This window comes from Ailuropoda melanoleuca, chromosome 1 (genome assembly GCF_002007445.2).
Source record: "Ailuropoda melanoleuca isolate Jingjing chromosome 1, ASM200744v2, whole genome shotgun sequence".
NCBI classification, from domain to species: Eukaryota; Metazoa; Chordata; class Mammalia; order Carnivora; family Ursidae; genus Ailuropoda; species Ailuropoda melanoleuca.
The window spans coordinates 84,332,642-84,350,852 of NC_048218.1; the positions used below are offsets into that span (position 1 = coordinate 84,332,642).

General features: G+C 39.4%; 1 protein-coding gene across 3 annotated transcripts in view; it reads left to right on the forward strand.

Moving 5' to 3' along the window:
* The first annotated feature begins 988 nt into the window (after positions 1-988).
* Positions 989-18,211, forward strand: part of ZMAT3 (zinc finger matrin-type 3) — a 32,949-nt gene continuing 15,726 nt past the window's right edge. The window contains exons 1-2 of one of the 3 annotated variants that reach the window (XM_011218464.3): positions 989-1,235; positions 4,959-5,285. In XM_011218464.3, the coding sequence (XP_011216766.1) occupies positions 5,016-5,285 (270 nt within the window). In that variant the 5' untranslated portion in view covers positions 989-1,235; positions 4,959-5,015. Of the gene's footprint in view, positions 1,236-1,263; positions 1,500-4,958; positions 5,286-18,211 lie in introns of those variants that run through there. The other 2 variants (XM_002912444.4, XM_034662607.1) reach the window with 2 other exon arrangements.

Sequence of the window (18,211 nt, forward strand, 5' to 3'; positions counted from 1 at the left end):
AAACAGTCAATCTGGTTTGTTGCTGGTGGTACTGGATGGTGTGTTTCCGTCAGAGAAACAGCCTTAATTTCCTGCAGTAGTTGCCTACTACTAGGGTACATTTTGCTGTACTTAGATCTTCTTGACATTTTAATTAATGATTAAAAAATAAGCACATGGCCATGTGAATATACTTAGTGGTACTGACCTGTACACTTAGAATAGTGAAAATGGTAAATTTATGTATATTTTGCCACCCCCCCAGCAAATCTTTCTATGGAATAGTTTACAAATTAATAGAAGTTTAGAGCTGGAAATTCCTGAGTTCATCTCTCAATGCCAACCCTACAGGTGTCGAGGTTAACTAGGAGAAGATGTGACATTCTGGCACCAGCCAATCTCTTCCTGGTCTTTTCTGTCCTGCAGGTAAGGATCCAGGGGTCAGGAGAAAGTCTTCTCTATCTCTTGCCCACCGTAGTACAGGAGTGTGTGTGTGCGTGTGTGTGCACACGCGCGCACACACACACGCGCTCTTGTGTGATTGGAGACCACTTAGCCGTTAGTCACGCTCTTCTTCTCCATCCTGGGGAGAGGTGCAGTTTAGAGGTTCTGTCACAGCGCTTTAAAGGATCCTGGACAATTTGGCAGGACCTTAGGCGGCAACCAGCTGGACTGAGGGCGCGGCTGGAGTGGAAAAGGTCTGGATCTCAACGACAGGAGATGAAAGTTGCAAAAGCTCTCCCCAAGCATCTGCTCTGGATCAACTTTCCAGGGTGTACGTGATCAACAGCTCTTAGGACCTGTCCGCGGGGTGGTGCTCCCTCCTTCTGCCTCGAGCTTGTTTCCCATCCCCGCTCCAGCGCCGGTGCGCTCGCGGTGCTCGCACCTGTCCAGCGCGCACCGGCCTGTCAGGGATGCGGGAGCCACCGGCGCGGCTGCCGCCGCCGCCGCCACCGCCGGGCTTGCTCTGCCCGGCACATGCGCAGTGGTGACGCCGGGCCGGCGCCTTCAGTCTCCTCCTCCGCCGCCTCCCGGTTCCGCAGTCACTTCCTGCAGCTGTTTCCCTGTGGGTCCGGCTGGACTGACTTTTGACAGTCAGCCTTCAGCTGCGGCGGGGGCTTGGCGGGGGCCAGCCGGGAAAGTTGCGCCGAGAGAGGCGGAGTTGAGCCGGGCCGAGCCGGGCGCGCGGGGCAGACGGCGGCGGGCGCGCGGGGTGGACGCGGCGCCCAGACTCCCGGCGCGTCCGGAGGGTTCCGGTAAGTGCAGGCGATCGCGAGCCTCGGGGCGTTTAGGACGAGCCCGGGAGCGAAGGCGACTAGCGGTTCCTTTGGGGTGCGGGCTTTCCACCTGCCCTCCACGTGACAGGCTTGCGCTGCTTTTATTTATCTGTTTGTTTTTGAGCTTTTCACGTGTACCATTTGGATCATCTTGGCGTGCTGCTGCCTTGGCCCTCGCGCTCCCCCCGCCCGGTGGGAGACGGGGGATTCCATCTTCCGTGATGGCATCCTTACGGGATTGAGGTGCGTGTGTGTGTGCGCTCGTGTGTTTGCAGGCACATATTAGGAATGTAAGGTAGATGTGAGCGATGCTGAAGTGTCTGTAGCTTAGATTCAAATGTGTAGACGATTCCCTTGGATTCGGAGCCGTCAGAGCTGAGACTGGAAAACATTCGCCAATTCACCAAGGCCTCTTCTCCCCCAGATCCCTGCCTTCTTTTGAGTCTTCCTTACATGATATACCTTGCCTCAGCTGATTATTTTTCTATTTCTCTCTCATTCCTTCCCGATGCGTTCTGATGACCTCTGATTAATGTTCACCGTTTTCTCCTTGTTTCCAGAATTCCCAATTACTGTACAGACTTTCCTAGTTTGCTGAGGTGCCAGTGACCTGTTCCTTTACACTGTTCTCTTTCCTCTAGATTTCTCCAAATGAGAAAGTGATTGTCTTTAATACAGTATGTGAAGAGTAGGCCCCAGTCCAATCGTGAAAACTGTGCAATGATCATCCGTTTTCTTTAAACAGGGTACACCATGAAGCTTTGAGTTTATTGTCTCCTCAAAACCTCTTCTAAACCAAGACATTAACCACCATAAATCCTTCATTTATGTCACTTCAAGCATCAAATTGAATGGTTTTTAAGATCTGAGGAATATTTTATTTACATCAGCCATCGAGTTAGTTTCTTTTAATCTAATGCAGTAGTTGAACGGATCCGAGTCGCCTATGCTTTGGGTCTCTCTCTATTCCACCATTCATGCTTTCACTAAAGGCTTGGTTTTATTTCTTTTCGATTTATGCTAGTTTTTGTTTGCTAACATAGTAAGGCCTGATGTAGTTGTCATGCACACAGCCTTTTTTGGGAGTTACATGATCATTTCGATTGTTGAATATTACAAGAAATAAATTTGGAATATCTAGCTATTCTTTAAAAATTATAAAGATAAAATGTGATAATAGGTACGTCTGTACTTGGCAAGAATTTTTTCTGTAATGCAGGGGATTTTATCACTTCTGGAAGGGGGCTTCTTGCACCTCTGGGTTTTGAGACTGGCCTTTATTTTGATGGAAACCTGTAGGCAACACTGGGGAGATGCGTGCTGGAATTTCCTCAAGTGGGAGTGAGCTTTCATAAAACAAGTCCAGACATGTCTAGGCAATCGGTAGTATTTGATTTTGTTTATATTGTCGATTTCCTTTATCCAGATGTTTCAACACTCTCCTCCATTTTCTCTTCTGAACTGGCAGCTTGTCTGTGACAGTTTGGTATCAGTATGTCTGTGTACAGGTGGTATGTGTCGTCTTTTAATATTATGAATTGTTATAATTAGGTGGTTAACTTTTTGAATAAATGGTTTTCGTCTCCTTAGTTTTCCTTTTTAAAATGTCCATGCCTGTCTTTGCTTGATTTAATTGAGAGGAATAATATGATTACAGAGAATCTGACTTTTTTTTTTTTTTTTTTTTTTAAAGATTTTATTTATTTATTCAACAGAGATAGACAGCCAGCGAGAGAGGGAACACAAGCAGGGGGAGTGGGAGAGGAAGAAGCAGGCTCATAGTGGAAGAGCCTGATGGGGCTCGATCCCATAACGCCAGGATCACGCCCTGAGCCGAAGGCAGACGCTTAACCGCTGTGCCACCCAGGCGCCCCGAGAATCTGACTTTTTAAAGCCCTAAATCTGTATTGCTTTTCTTCATGTTCCCAGAGATGTGGACAGCATACTTCTGTTTAAGAATAAAAAAATATTGTTCTGTTAAGTATTGTGATGAATGAGAAGTATTGTTGAATATTATGACTAATTTTTGTACTTTGCCTTTAACTACATTATTTTCCCATCACCCTGATACCTCTGCTGCCCCCAGACCCTGAATTTAGTATAAAAGTTGTTACTTGATTGCAATTTCCATGTGTATACTTATTAAATGTGGTAAAACAGACTTTTAACTTTTTAAAATTTTGGTTAATTTTAGTAAATGTATTATCGTCAGAAAGTATACACATTTCTCTTGTAGATGGAAAATTTTAGCAGTTTAAAATAGCCATATTTTATTGACCAAGGAAAGAGGTTTTTAATAGTATTGAGAGAGTGGAAGGAATTGTGTATTTTGGAATAGGGATTTTAATTTGGGTTAATTAGAATCATGGGAACTCAGAACATGTTCTGTGGTTCATTTTGAGATACTCAGGGCTAGAAAGCACCATCTGGGTGGGAGGCAGGAGAAATCATGTATAAAATCGAAGAGGTATTGGAACATATTGGACTTTTCTGAGCAAAACAGAATAATCAGTTACTTAATAAAAAGGGAAAAGGAAGTTGCTGAAAGACTGGGGATCTAGAACTAAATGGGGGCTTCTGACAGTGTGATCCATTACCTCAGAGGACATTTACTTGATACATTGTTTTATGCAGGTAATTTATGATTAGAGGGAGAGAAGATATTCTGATTTTATAGGGGACTCATGAATATAGTTTAAGGCCATATGAGGTGGGGTCCTAAGCGCAAGTGCCTACAGGAAGCAGGTAAGTAACACAATACAGACAGCAGGCTAAGTGGGAAGGAGGTGTCCTGGAGAAGACAGACCTGGCTACTGGGGACAGTGCCTCTCTGCACTAACTAGCCAATTGTCCATGTAGAACCGTGTGTCAAATATTGCCAGATCATCCTTTTATCAGGAGAAGCCATGAATCTCTTGATTTTAAAATGTTGATGACTAATTCAGTTTAAAAAGTGAAAGCAAAACACAACACGGTGTATTCCAAACAGAGCACATCTGAGGCTGCCTGTGGCCTACACGCTGCCTGCAGCCTCTGCTGTGAGGAATCATTGGCTTACCTATTTAAATATTACTGGTTGATGGGAAGGAACTCTTTTATTTATTTTTTGTTACACAGTAACTGAGTTATTCCGAGACTTCCTTGATATTTTAGCTAGCTCTAGAAGTGTTTTAAGGGTTCTGAGACATGGAAGTCTTTATTTCGCTCTTTTTGATTCATTTAGATGGAAAGACTAGTTTGGATGAAAAGGAGACATTTGCTGAGGTTCTTAGCCAGTGGTGTTTTTGTCTATGCATAATTATCATCGAGGGTATTTAAGTGTAAGTGTGCCTGAGGGAAGGGGTCTGGACTAGGTGACCTTTGATGTCCATTTCAGCCATGTGACGTTTAGATTTAATTAGCCATGGATGCAATGCTATTAATGTTCATGGGCCAGAGGGACCACAGTTGGAGCTGTGCCAAGCAAAATAAAGCGAAATCTATAAAGCTGTTCTCCGTGGAAGAGCATAGTGTCAGTGTGGATTAACAGATAGGGGAAGTCTGCTAGATGAGGCGAAAAGAAATCCTGAAGGTGGTTTGGAGAAGTAGAGGAAAGGGTCAGATGGTGTGGTCATTCACATGTTGTATTGCTGAGGTTGCAATTTTAAGTGAGCGTTTTTTTGTTTGTTTTTTGTTTTTTGTTTTGTTTTGCTGTTGATTCAGATTTGAAGACCTGAGTTCTCATCGCCCATTGGATTATGCCCAAGACTTTCCTACCCAATGATCCTCTTGCAACACGCCGGGCTTCCTCTGCCTAAGCGTCCCTCATCCTCTCCTCCTATGTCAGTAGCCACCAGGTCTACAGGAACCTTGCAGCTTCCGCCACAGAAGCCTTTTGGGCAGGAGGCTTCCTTGCCTCTGGCAGGGGAAGAAGAGTTACCTAAGGGAGGGGAGCAAGACTCTGCCCTGGAGGAGCTATGTAAGCCCCTGTACTGCAAACTCTGCAATGTCACCTTGAACTCCGCGCAGCAAGCCCAGGCTCATTATCAGGTAAGGAGAGAAAAGAAAGCCAGGCATTTAGCGAGAGAACCTTTTAGGGCTTTGCCTGTGTCAGAGTCTTCTCTCCAGATATGACCAATTGTGCCTGGAATAATCAAGATGGCTCAGTGAACAACTAGATATTAGTTTGTTTGATTAAAAGCATAATGTTCCTACATTAAAAGAATGCTTCACTTTTCACAGAAAGAGATCTCAGCCTAACCGTGTGGCTTTTGATAGCTTACTAGTCATTGTAGGCTAATGTACATCATCTATGCTTGTGTACAAACCCGTGAGCCTAAGGTGAATAGTTTTTGAAATATGATGTACCAAACTCAGTTCAGTGTCAAATTGTTTAGGAGAATTAGCCTTACGAATATTCTCTTCCAGCTGATACAGCTTGCATTAGTTCAAGGTAATCTGTCAATGAATGTTATGCTTTTTCTCTTTGACCTCTGACTTTTCCTATATAACCCATCACTGCTAAAGAAAACACAGGTATTTTTCTGTAGTTGGAATAAGATGACATTGGAATATTGAACCTTACCCTTCATAGGAAACATACTCTGAACTGATGATCATTTGTAAGATTTAAAGCTTTCATCTCCATGTAGAATATCAGTGGAAAGGACAATTTTAAAGGGTGTTATTACCCAAGAACAAATAGAAAGCTAACCTTTGGTTAGAAAGAGAGAGTACAGTATTTCTTTTTATTCTAGATTGCTATCCGTATACAATTATGTAATTTCCTTTTTTGGAGAAAGGAGACCCGAGAAGCAATTGAGGCCAAACGCTACTGAATGGAAGGATGTCTTCTGGGTCAGCATTGATTTGACTCTCTATTCTCCATGAATAGCTGCAATGATTAGACATCTGGTAAAAAGATGACTTACACACGTATTTCTTCTATAGTGACGCTCTGTCTCTAACGTAAAGTTATTTACTCCAGGTGGAAATCTTTTTTCTGTTTTGTTTGGATCCTAAAGACTGATGATTGTGTCACTTTGTGATCGTACCTCAGAAATACTTTGAGGGTGTATTGTTTTCCCTGGGATTGAGGGGAAGATACACTGTGTTGCTTCCCTGGAGTTCCCTTTGTTTGGGTTTGTTTTGCCCTCAGGTGCAGAGCAGTGAGTTAATTATATCTCAGATCCTGGCCCATGTCCTCAATGGTGCATAAAGGCATCTTCTGGTTTCATTTTTACATTTCCTCCCCCTCCTTCACCCTCACTCTCATTCCCTCTGTGTACCACTCTCCAAACCACAGTGGTTTGGTACAGGGTCTTCCTTTGCCTATTTTGCCATTTGAGGGGAGTTGGTTAGGATGATGCTTCTCAAACCCAAGACCCAGGGCTGGCTTTCCTCTTCATTTATTCCTGTGAAACATTCCTGTGATAGCCTGAGACTCACATTGAAAAATCAAGCTTGAGTTCTAAAGTTTTGATTTGTAGTTGTGTAAAGCCCCTTGTAAGTCATTAACTTGAGAGAAAACCCACCTTTGTGCCCTTTAAAGAAGAGTTGTTTACTTTTATGAGGTAAAATTCTTGGGCAATGTGTAATTTTAATATGTGTGTATGGATTATACCTCTATCTCCTGCATTTTTTTCCTTCTAATATCACTTTGTCTCTCTATAGACAGTGATGGATGCTCTGGTTATGCATAGAGAGGATTCAATTTGAGCAGGGTCATTGGATTATAAGGCTTAAATTAGATAAGAAACAGAATGTGTATTTATTTGGGTTTTTTCTTTGATTCTGCATCTTTGTGTGTGTGTGTGCTCTGAACTTGTTAGTTGACAAGATTAGTAATTATACTTAATTTCAGCTCTGTCCATGATATGGTAAATATAGGAATTAGAAAATATGAGACTAGGGAAGGGAAACTTAGGTAAATGTCTCAGTAATCAGAATTTTTAAGTGCAAAAGTTGAAGGAGAAGGACAGCCTGTCATAGTGGATAATTTAAGCAGCCAAAAATTAGGGTAAAGATAAAGAAGAAGCTAGTGGCTATTAAGAAAGTAGAACCTAATGGAAAATTAAAAGTTTGGGTTTTTTTTCCCTAAGAGTTTGTTTCTAAGAGCTTAGAAGCAAAGATTTGAATGAAATTCATGTTATTCTTAAAGAGGGAGTTTTTTTTTTTCCTTTACAGAGAAACAAGCCAAAGCAGTTAGTATATGAAAGTATAGGGCAATTTCATTAGGATAGTATAGAAGAAAGTTAACTTCAGAAGTAAAATCTGGACTTCAACAAGAAAGATATGGTCCAGATGAGAGAGTGTGGATCAAAGAGTAGATCAGAATAATAAACAATCAGAGCATGAACATACCTTGGAGGTGGGTGAAACTACCATAGACAGGAAACATAGAAATGTCAGCCTGAAAGATGCGTCAAAGGCATCATACACGGTACATAGATGGGCAGTGATTTAAAAAGCTTACTGAAGCCAAGGGTAGGACCAGTGAGTAAGGCTTACCAAGAACCAGGAATTAGGTAGATTGGCAAGGGTTGTAAGTAGACTAACACAACGAAGTGGCAGATGAGATGATGGAAAGTTTTATTTCTGAAAACCCGCTTTATAATTTTTAATACAGAGTGAAGCCAAGGCTACAAATTCACTATTTCAGTTATGTGTGAGATAAAAGGGGTCAGTGGTAGCCTGTTTATAAGCTAGAAACACATTTGTGTAAAGTGATAAATCACTGTGATTACATTTCTCCAAATGGTTGGGTCAGTTGGTGCCATTGTTGAAATCGCAAAGTTTCAAATTGCCCACGGTATTGTAAACAACCTTTAGTCTGGGGTGAGCCGTGTTATACTAGAGTCTAACTAGATCATATTCCAGAAATCCAGGACACACAATGGAAGCTTGTCGAGAAATACTTCCCTTTAAGCTCACTCCCTTCTCTCTCTGACATTCCGCCGTTCCTAAGTTGGGGCTGCCTTAGCAATGACCCATGTGTATCCGTGGTCGCCGCAGATTTAGTTTTATTCCCAGGACTTGGCATCCAGTCATTCTGCTTCAGAATACCCTGCATTATTGTTCTATTTTTAATGAGATTACCTATTTTTACAGTCTCAAAATTATGGCTTTAGTTATATCTTAAAACCTTTGGAAGAAAAAACATGTCTTCATTTTATTAAAATCTGTCTGCAGGCTTCAGGTTACTTAGGGCAAGCCTGGCACGGAGTAACACAACACTGTGTTAGCAGCATACATGCCCAGAGGAAGAACTACTTTGGATGGAAGGTCATTAACAAAAATAAAACGAGCAAAAAACAAAAGTGGATAAATTTTGCTAGGGCATCCACAGCGTAAAATAACGTCAACCAATTTATCTGCTAATTTGCATGTCCATTTGAAAACTAACTACTCATTTACTCAAAGTACATTTCTAAAGTTTGTCGTAAATGTAGATGCCTATTTGTAATATTTAGCAGCCAAATAACAATGTTCCATATTAATTAGATTAATTTGAAAGGGAGACAGGATGCAGGTTAAAAGAAAGGTAGTTCTAGAGGTATGAGTCTGATTGTAGTGATCTTAATTCACCATGCAGAGAATGCAATTGATCTTATCCCAAAATTTAGAATACTGATTTTGGTACTTATATTTTAACATTGGTCAGGTTTGGATGGCATGTTCAGCAAATCGGACCTCAGCTAATTTTATGTTTTCAAAATTCTCCCACGTGGTTGTTTTCCAAATGAACTTGCAGTGGACTGAGAATAGTCAAATGCTCTTCATCAGGGGACAGAAGTTCTCCATGACGCTGCTGGTAGCTGTGTCTCGCCAGCTGTCTGCCTCCCCATCCCAGTGCCCCTACCTCGTTTCTTCTTCGTTCCAAAGACATATCTCTTCTTCTGACAGGCTGATTCCTCACCCTAACTCTGGATTTCCTCACCTGTCATCACTTCTTTACCTCGATCAAATTAAAAACCTGCTCAAGTTTTTCTGTGTAAATAAAAATAGCAACAGCAGCCTACCCTTTGCTTTATTTAATCCCTCTGGTTGGCAACTTTTCTCCTCTCCTTAGAGTTCTGACAGGTGTAATTCCTCTCCTGGTCTTCATTTCCTGTCCATTCTCTATCCTGCCACTGCATTCTGGTTTCATTCCAATATTCTACTGAGAGGGTCCTCTCCATGCTCACCTGTGACCTTACAGGCCAAATCTAGCTCTTTCTCACTTGACCTTTTGTAGCATTTGCCACGGGTAGCAGCTTCCTCAAAACATTTAAAGAAATTTTAACTCAAAACAATGCCTGTGGAACAAAGGGCGTATAATGGAAAGCGTAATCACCTGTGCTCCCTTCCTCTTCCATCCCCACCTTTTCTTCTCCATTTTCCCTTCCACCTCTCATCTTGCCTTGGCTGTTGTTTTACTCTGACACTGTTAAGGTTAATCACATTTTTGTTTACTCAAGAATCAAATTAAATTTTCCATGCTCTAGTTGTAGGTTGATTCTCGTTGTTGGACATTGACATTCAGCATTTGCATTGCTATCAGTAGGGAAATATTGTTCACTGCGGAGCTGTTTTCTTTTCTGTGTTTCCGATGTCACAATCCCATGCTACTCAAGAGAGATGTTCAAATGGATGACCCTTTCTCGAATGCCACCAATAGCTTAAAATCATGCCCTTTTTAAAAAGTTTGTTTTGTATGTGGATTATAACGAGAAATAACCTTTTGTTTTTCCTTGAGTTTCTGTCACTTTAAAAAACAGGGAGGGGCGCCTGGGTGGCACAGCGGTTAAGCGTCTGCCTTCGGCTCAGGGCGTGATCCCAGCGTTAATGGGATCGAGCCCCACATCAGGCTCTTCCACTATGAGCCTGCTTCTTCCTCTCCCACTCCCCGCTTGTGTTCCCTCTCTCGCTGGCTGTCTCTATCTCTGTCGAATAAATAAAATCTTTAAAAAAAAAAAAAATAAAAATAAAAAACAGGGAGAAGAATCTTACGCATTTATAGAAAACAACTACTAGCTTCTTAATCTTTTTTTTTTATTGCTTGCAGTCCATTTTATTTATCTTCATTAAATCCACTGATTTCTTGTTCTAGTTTGGACTAGTTTCATAACTGGATCATGACTTCATTGCGTAGCTTATTGTATATCCTAGAGTTTTTAATTGCTTTTCTTCTTTTCCCTTCTTTTTCTTCCACAATATATCTTTACCATCACCACATTTCCCCCTCCAAACTCGCACACTTTCTATTGTATGGAATCCCTGCTTTATCCTAGATCCCCCCATCAGCCTGTTCCATTTGCCACTGGTCGCCCCCGTGGTTTGCTGCACAGCTGTTGAATTTGGATTTCTCTTCATTGCTCTTTGGCTTCGGCTACAATTTTCTAAATATGCAGGCTTTCTTTCTATTTTTCAATCTTGTTTTGTTGGAGTACATCTTCACATTACTTGAAGGAAGAAAGAATAAATATAAATGTATGTTACAACACATCTCTATCTTTAAAATAAAATGAGAGAGTAATAAGAAATTTTTCTGAGCCTTTGTATGTCTAAAAATGTGTGTATTATGTCTTCATATGTGACTGTTCATTTTCCGGTTGAAAATTACTTTTCCTAAGAATGTTAAAGGGTGTACTTAATTGTGTGTGCATGTTTTGTTTTTTGGAATCTAGTATTGATGGAGAGAAATCTTACTCTGATTATTATTCTTTTGTGGGTGACCTACTTTAATTTTGGGCTTTTTCCCCCCTGGAAGCTCTTAGGCTCTCCTTTTGATCCTTGATATCTGAAATTTTACAGTGATGGATGTGTTTAGTTGTGCATCTTTTTTTTTTTCATTTGTCTTGGTCAGCGCTAGTTGTTCCTTTCAGTTTGCATATTCCTGTTTCTCTTGAGCTCTGGGGAATTTTCTTTGATACTGTTTCCTTGATAATATTCTTCTCTGTCTTTCCTCTGTCTCTTTTCCTGGTAATTCTATTAGCGCTAGCCTGGACTAGCTGGATTGATTCTTTATATTGCTTATCTCTTTTCTCTTTAATCATTCCTTTATTCCTGAGAGGTGTTCTTGAATTCTAACCCTATACTGAATTTTTAAAAAAAATTTTGACATTTATGTCCTTAATTTTTAAGGGTCTTTTGATTTCTTATTGTTCCTTTGCTAGCATCTGTTTGATAGGCTATTAGTTAAGAAAATGAAATCATGGACTTTGGGGACAGACTAGTCTTCTAATTGTAGTCTTACTACTTACTAGATGTGTGTCATTGGAATATATATTTCCTCCCTTCTCTGTGTCTCTTTCATGAAGAATTTGATAATGATACTAATGATACCTGCACATTAGTGTGTATAAGACATTTAGAACAGTTGCTGGTATCTGAGCTGGTCTTTAATACTGTGGATTTTCCTAGGGTGCAGTGGAGCATGGTGGCATGGCTCTGGAATGAGGCTGTCCTCAGCTCTGCCTTTTACTTGTGGCTTTGGGCAAGTTTTATTTTATTTTATTAACTTTTCAGTTTGAATAACATTTAACTTAGAAACCAGTTTCAAAAGCAGTACAAAAAATTCCTGCATGTACCTCCTCCAGATTCCCCAAATGTTAATATTTACAAACTATCCTACAGTTCTCAAAATCAGGAAATTAACCCTGATAACAATAATATTATCTAATCTACAGACTACATTTCACCAGTTATCTAATGGTGTCCTTTTTTTCTGGTTCCAGGATCTGATCCTAGATGAAATTTTGCTTGTGGTTGTTTTGTCCTCTTTAATTTGGACAGGTTTAGCTTTTCTTTGCTTTTTACAGTCTTGCAATTTTTGAAGAGTTGTTCTGTAGACTATCCCAATTTGGGTTTGATTGATGTTTTCTCATGATTGAATTGAGGTTATGTGTTTTTTTTTTTTTTTTTTTTTTTTTTTTTTTTTGGCAAGAATACCGCAGAAGTGATGTTGTGTCTTTCCCACTGCATCATATTAGGAAGGATGTGAATATTTTGCATCACTGGTACTATTACTTTGGTCATGGGCTAAGATGGTGTCTGCTAGGGTTCTTCTTTGTAAATTACTGTTTTTTTTTTCTTGTGTTTAATAAGTATCATGTGGGGAGATACTTTGAGACTATGTGAATATTTTATTTCTTATGGTGTTTTCATTCCGTAATTTTAGCATTCATTGATGATTCTTCCCTACGGTGATTACTACTGTGGTGTTTGCCAAATGGTGATTTTTCTGTTTTAATTATTCTTTCTACATTTATTGGTTGGAATTTTACTTTAAGGAAGAACTTTCTGCTTTCATTCATTCATTCATTCAATCTCCATGGATTATGGATTCTTATTTTTATTCTGGGATATAATCTGTTACTATCATTATTTATCCTGATGTTTGTTTTTTCCAGATTTGACCAGTGTGAGTCCCTTCAGGTTGGTGCTTGTGTCCTTTTGACATGTCCCTGTAATTTTTGTAATACTTCCTTATTTCCTGAATACAAAAGATTTCCAGAATTTTCTTGTATTTTCCCCATGCAAGCCATTTCTTCAAACAGTCAGGTTTCTTTTTATTGGAGAATGGTATTTAGAAACCAAAATCTGACTGCAGGGTGTGCTTTTTGCTACTGGGATGTTATTGTTTCTAGATCTTCTCAGTGACAGAGCTAGTAATATTTATCTTTGTATACACATATTTATATTTATCTACATGCATGTATGTTGAAAACTGAGTCCAGACTGATACTTCCAATTTCAGTCAACACAATTTCAATGGAAGGATGAACCTTCCATTTTTTCTTTATGTTTCACTCCTTTCTTTGATAGGGAAAAATCTAGGCTTTCAGTTAACCACAAACCACACACATACACACTTTCTCTTCCTCTCTCAGTATGTATAGTTTGGAGTTGAGAAGCTCTCTCCCCATGAAAAACAAACCTACTAACCAGGGGATAGCATTTGTGTTTTGTTCTTTTTGTCTTTAGCATTATATATAGTCAAAATACTGTTTTACAAAGTTACTTAGGTTACAGAGTTGCTGCCTGCTAAGGCTCTTGTTTTGTAAAGTTACTAGTTTTCTTTTTGTGTTTAATAAGTATCATGAGGGAGATACTTCAAGACCATGTGAATAGTTCTTTTCCTTCTCTCCCCATTCCCTATGGTTATGTTATTCATTTTTCTATCAGTTAGGTTTGTTTGTTTCTATTTGTATTTCATTTTGGGTCCTTCCCAATCCTTGTTGACTTTGATTCTTTTTCTAAGTTTGTGAAATGTTGATATAGTTACAAAAGTCAGAACTATAAAAAATGTATATGTAGAAAAGTGTCACACCCTACCATCACTTGTAGTCCATTCTCATTCTCCTATTATTCATACATTTTTATTTTTTCTTTTTGTTTTTTTTCTTTTTTTTTAAGATTGAAATGAATGGATTTTATTTTTTATTTTTTAAGATTTTATTTATTTATTTGACAGAGAGAGACAGCTAGCGAGAGAGGGAACACAAGCAGGGGGAGTGAGAGAGGAAGAAGCAGGCTCCAGCAGAGCAGGGAGCCCAATGCGGGGCTTGATTCCAGGACCCTGGGATCACACCCTGAGCCAAAGGCAGATGCTTAACGACTGAGCCACCCAGGTGCTCCTATTTTTATCTTCTGAGAGAGAGAGAGAGAGAGAGAGCACGCAAGTGTTTCAGCAGGAGTGGGCAGGAGCAGAGGGAGAGAGAATCCTAAGCAGGCTCCATGCTCAGTGCAGAGCTTGACAAGGGGTTCGATCTCATGACCCCCGAGATCATGACCTGAGCTGAAATCAAGTGTCAGACACTTAACCTACGGAACCACCCAGGCATCACTTTATACATTTTTAAATGATTTTACTACCCTGTTCAGTTATTTAATGTGTTACTATCTGGGTTTGTCAGTTTTTAATGGTATCCCAGCTAAATTGCCTATTGCATAATCAGTGAACTTATTCTACCTTCTTCTTCCTTTTTCTGTCTCTTTTTTGTTGCATTATTTCCATTGTGTCATAATGAGTAATATTTGAACATTAATCTTTCATCCTCATCTCCACCTTTAATTTAGTCTTTGATCTACAATTATATCTATGAAAATACTCACCATCAGCCTTTTTGCTGAAGTTTTCCCAGTCATTTCTTAGTTGAATGAAGCCCCCAAAGATTCCTCAAGCAGGACTTATGAGTACTGAATTCCTAGGGTTGTGTACTTTTAAAATGCTTTTCTATAGTCTTGACCCTTGATACAGGGATAGTTGGCTGTACATAAAATTCTTACTTCACACTTTCATTAAGTTAAAAAAAATACTTCTCAATTAATGCCTTGTTTTACATTTTATGGATGCCATTCTAATTCTTATGCATTTGTAAGTTATTTGATCTTTTTGCCTGGAGAGCTTGAAGTGTCATACCTTTTAAAGATATACTTCCGATCTCATTGTTCTAGATTAATTTTCCCAGATACCTGGTATGTCTTTTCAATATGCAGATTCAGGTCTTCACTTACTTTTGGACAATTTTCTTGGGTTATAGTTTCAAATATTAGTTCTGTTTGCTTGGTTTGTGTTTTGTCTTCAGGCACTCTGGTTTAACATAAAGTATTTCTTCTTTACCTGTCTCCCATTTCCATTGCTTCCTCTCTGGCCCTTTAAATTTTTTTCTTCATATTGTTTTATTTTTTGATTGCATTTCTTTCTTTCTTCAGTACCTCTTACTGCATTTTCATTTGTGTCTGTTTTCCTTTGGTATGTATTTACTTCTCATTTTTGATATAATTCTCTTTTTTCTTTCCTGAGTTTAATTACCTTTTTTTTTTTTAATTTCTTACCACTTTGGCCATTCTTCTTTGTACATTTTGGATTCCTGTTTGAAGTTGATTTTTCATATCCCCAATTCTTGTTTGAATATATTTAATTCAGTTTGGAGTTTTGTCTTAATGGTTTTCTTCTGTTTCATGTGTTTTTTGGGGGTAGATTTCACTTGCTGAGATATGTTGATTTTTTTTTTGGTAGTAACTTTGTATTGAATTGATTAGTATTCATCTGTTCATTATGTGGATTTTGGGTGGTTTATGAGAGTCTTAATTCAATGGCAATCTCTTTATAACCATAGCAAAGTTCACTTCTATTTTTTTTTTTTTTTTTTTTTTTTTTTTTTGGTGGTGGTGGTCAGGAAAGGGTTTGTATGTCCTCCAGATTTTTTTGCTCTTTTTTGTCTTGTAGGATGCTAGCTTTTCCTGTTTTGCTTTTTACCCCCCTTCACCTCCCAGTTGCCAAAAGTGTCTCTCCCTTTTTTTTGTCTCTTTCTCCTCCAGAAGCCACTTTGCCACTCCAGGTCACGTGTACATTTAAGTCCCTGTCCAGCAGTCAGTGCTCTGCCACCAGATCATGGTTTAGTATCTACAAACTTAGGGTGGATTTATTTTTCTTGGTGGTGGCTTGAAAGCAATTGTAGGCCTGCTGCTAGCTCCCTCTTCTGACTCTCCTGCAGTTTTTGTCAGACTGCTCTTGCTTACTGTGAATGCTTGTGGCAGGAGTGTGAGTGATTGCTCACTGGGATTTGATGTTTTTCCCTTTTTTACTTACAGTTACTTTGAAGTCTGGGCATTCTGTGGCTTCTGGTTCTGTGGACGGCATGGCTTCTGTGTATTGTATTTGTTTTTCTGACTGTTCTGTATTGTTTGTAGAGGGCAGATGGGGACACACAAACCCAGGCACCTGCTGCCGAGCTAGCTAGAAACTCTTGGGCAAGTTTTTAACTCTGAGTTTAGTTTCCTCATATGTAAAATGCAGATAATAATTATACCTACTTGATAGAGATTTCATGAAGATTGCAGGAGATAATATTTACAAAGTATTTAGAATATTGTCTGTGATGTAAGTGCTCAAAAATTGTTAGTTGCCATTATTATCGTAATGTTATAGATGTAATATTGGCTTGAAAACTGTTACTGCTGCTTTGGAAATAAAATACTTGATACTATCTAAAGTTGACCCTTCCTGCAGTACTGTGTACCTGTCTTCTGCCTTTTCAGGGTCAGGCTCTAGTGCCTGCACCAACTGTTCTTTGGTTCTTACTGACTTCCTTCTGTTGCCATGCAAAGGAGCCTAAGTAAAACCCCTCTTTAAGACCAAACTTCCATTGACCCATTTCCCCCTTCTAACTCTCAACCCTATCTCCCTGTCACAGAACTCTTCTGAATAGTTGACTATACTGGTTCTTTCTACTTTCACATCTCCCATTGTCTCCCCAAGCTACTCCGTGTGACCTTTTAAACCCCTAACACTCTGCTGAAATGGTTCTAACAAAGTTACTCTTGACCTCTCTTTTTAAATCCAAGCATTACTTCTCTGTCCCAATGTTACATACCCACAGTAGCATTCGACCTGGTGAACAACTCCTTTTTTTTTTTTTTTTGTTAGTGTTGTTTTCAATTATTATGAAATACTTCAGACATAAAAATGTGCAAAAATAATATAATGAACATGTATATTGCCATTTAGCTGAAAGAGTGAAAACTATCCATTCAACTGAAGCCCCCAGGCATCCCTTCCCAATTGTATCCTCTCCTGTACTCCCAGATGTCGCTACTATACTGAATTGATATTTATTGTTCCATCACTTCTTTTGTACTTTTGCACTTTTTGTACTTTTTGCACTTTTGTACTTTTTGTACTTTTTGCACTTTTTTGTACTTTTGTACTTTTTGTACTTTTGTACTTTTTGTGTTTGCTTATGTAATATGTAGTGGTTTTCATGTTTTTAACTCCCATATTAAAAAAATTATTCTCACATATCTTCTTTTGCAACTTGTTCTTTTCATTCAGCATTTTGTTAGGAGAATCATTCATGTTGCCATGCATGGCCCTGGAATGTTTATTTTCGCTACTGTTGTTGTATGAATAGACTATAATTTCTGCATTATCCTGTAGATGGGCACTTCAGTTATTTTTTATTTTTTTAAAGATTTATTCGTTTATTTTAGAGACAGAGAGAGTTTGACGAGGGGGAGGGTGAGAGGGAGAGGGAGAAAGAGAGAGAGAAGTGGACTCTCTGCTGAGCATGGAGCCTGATGCAGGGCTCATTCCATGACCCTGAGATCATGACCTGAGGCCGAAATCAAGAGTTGGACTCTTAACCAGCTGAGCTACCCAGGTGTCCCGACACTTCAATTATTTTTACTTTTCAGTGTAACTAATAGTCCTCCTAGGAACATTCTTATAGATATCTCCTTGTATGTGAGTTTCTGTTTGGTGATACCTAGAAGTATAGTTCCTGGGTCATAATGTATCTAACTAGAGTCTTCTTTTGAAACACCTTATTCTAGGCTTCCATAATACTCCGCACTTGTCCAGTTTTCATTTTATTTGATAGGACAGACATTCTTAATCTCATTTTCTGGGTCCTCATGCTCTATATTATATTGTACTAGGGCTTTGTCCTTAGCTGTCTTCTGTCTCCAGCTTTGATCTACTCTGATTTATTCCCCGTGCTAATCCCAGGTTGATTTTTATCAAATGCAATACAGTCATAGAACTACTTTGCTTAAAGTCCTTCAGAGGCTCCCTTCTGCCTCTAAAGTCCAAGATCTGTTTCACCATTAAGCCCCCTCAGTATCTTGACTCCTACTCTTCTCCAAAGGATCCAGAAGACCACCTCTCCTTGTGGCTTCTCAACATAGCAGGCTGGGCTTTTGATCATAGTATTTTCTCTGTTCACAATTTTCATTCCCCTCATGCCTTGCCTGCCTGGTAAACTTTTGCTCATTTTAAAAGATGACTTGGTTTTCTCCTTTTCAGGGAAGCCTTCTCTGACACGTTTAGGCAGAAGTAAGAGATTCCTTCTCTCTGTTCTCCTAGCAGTTTATTCATTATCTCCATTACAATACTTGGTTCATTTACCCAACAAATTTTACTGATTGCCCGCTATATGCTAGAAACTGTTCTAGACATTGGGAATAGAAGAGTAAACAAGACAGGTCCT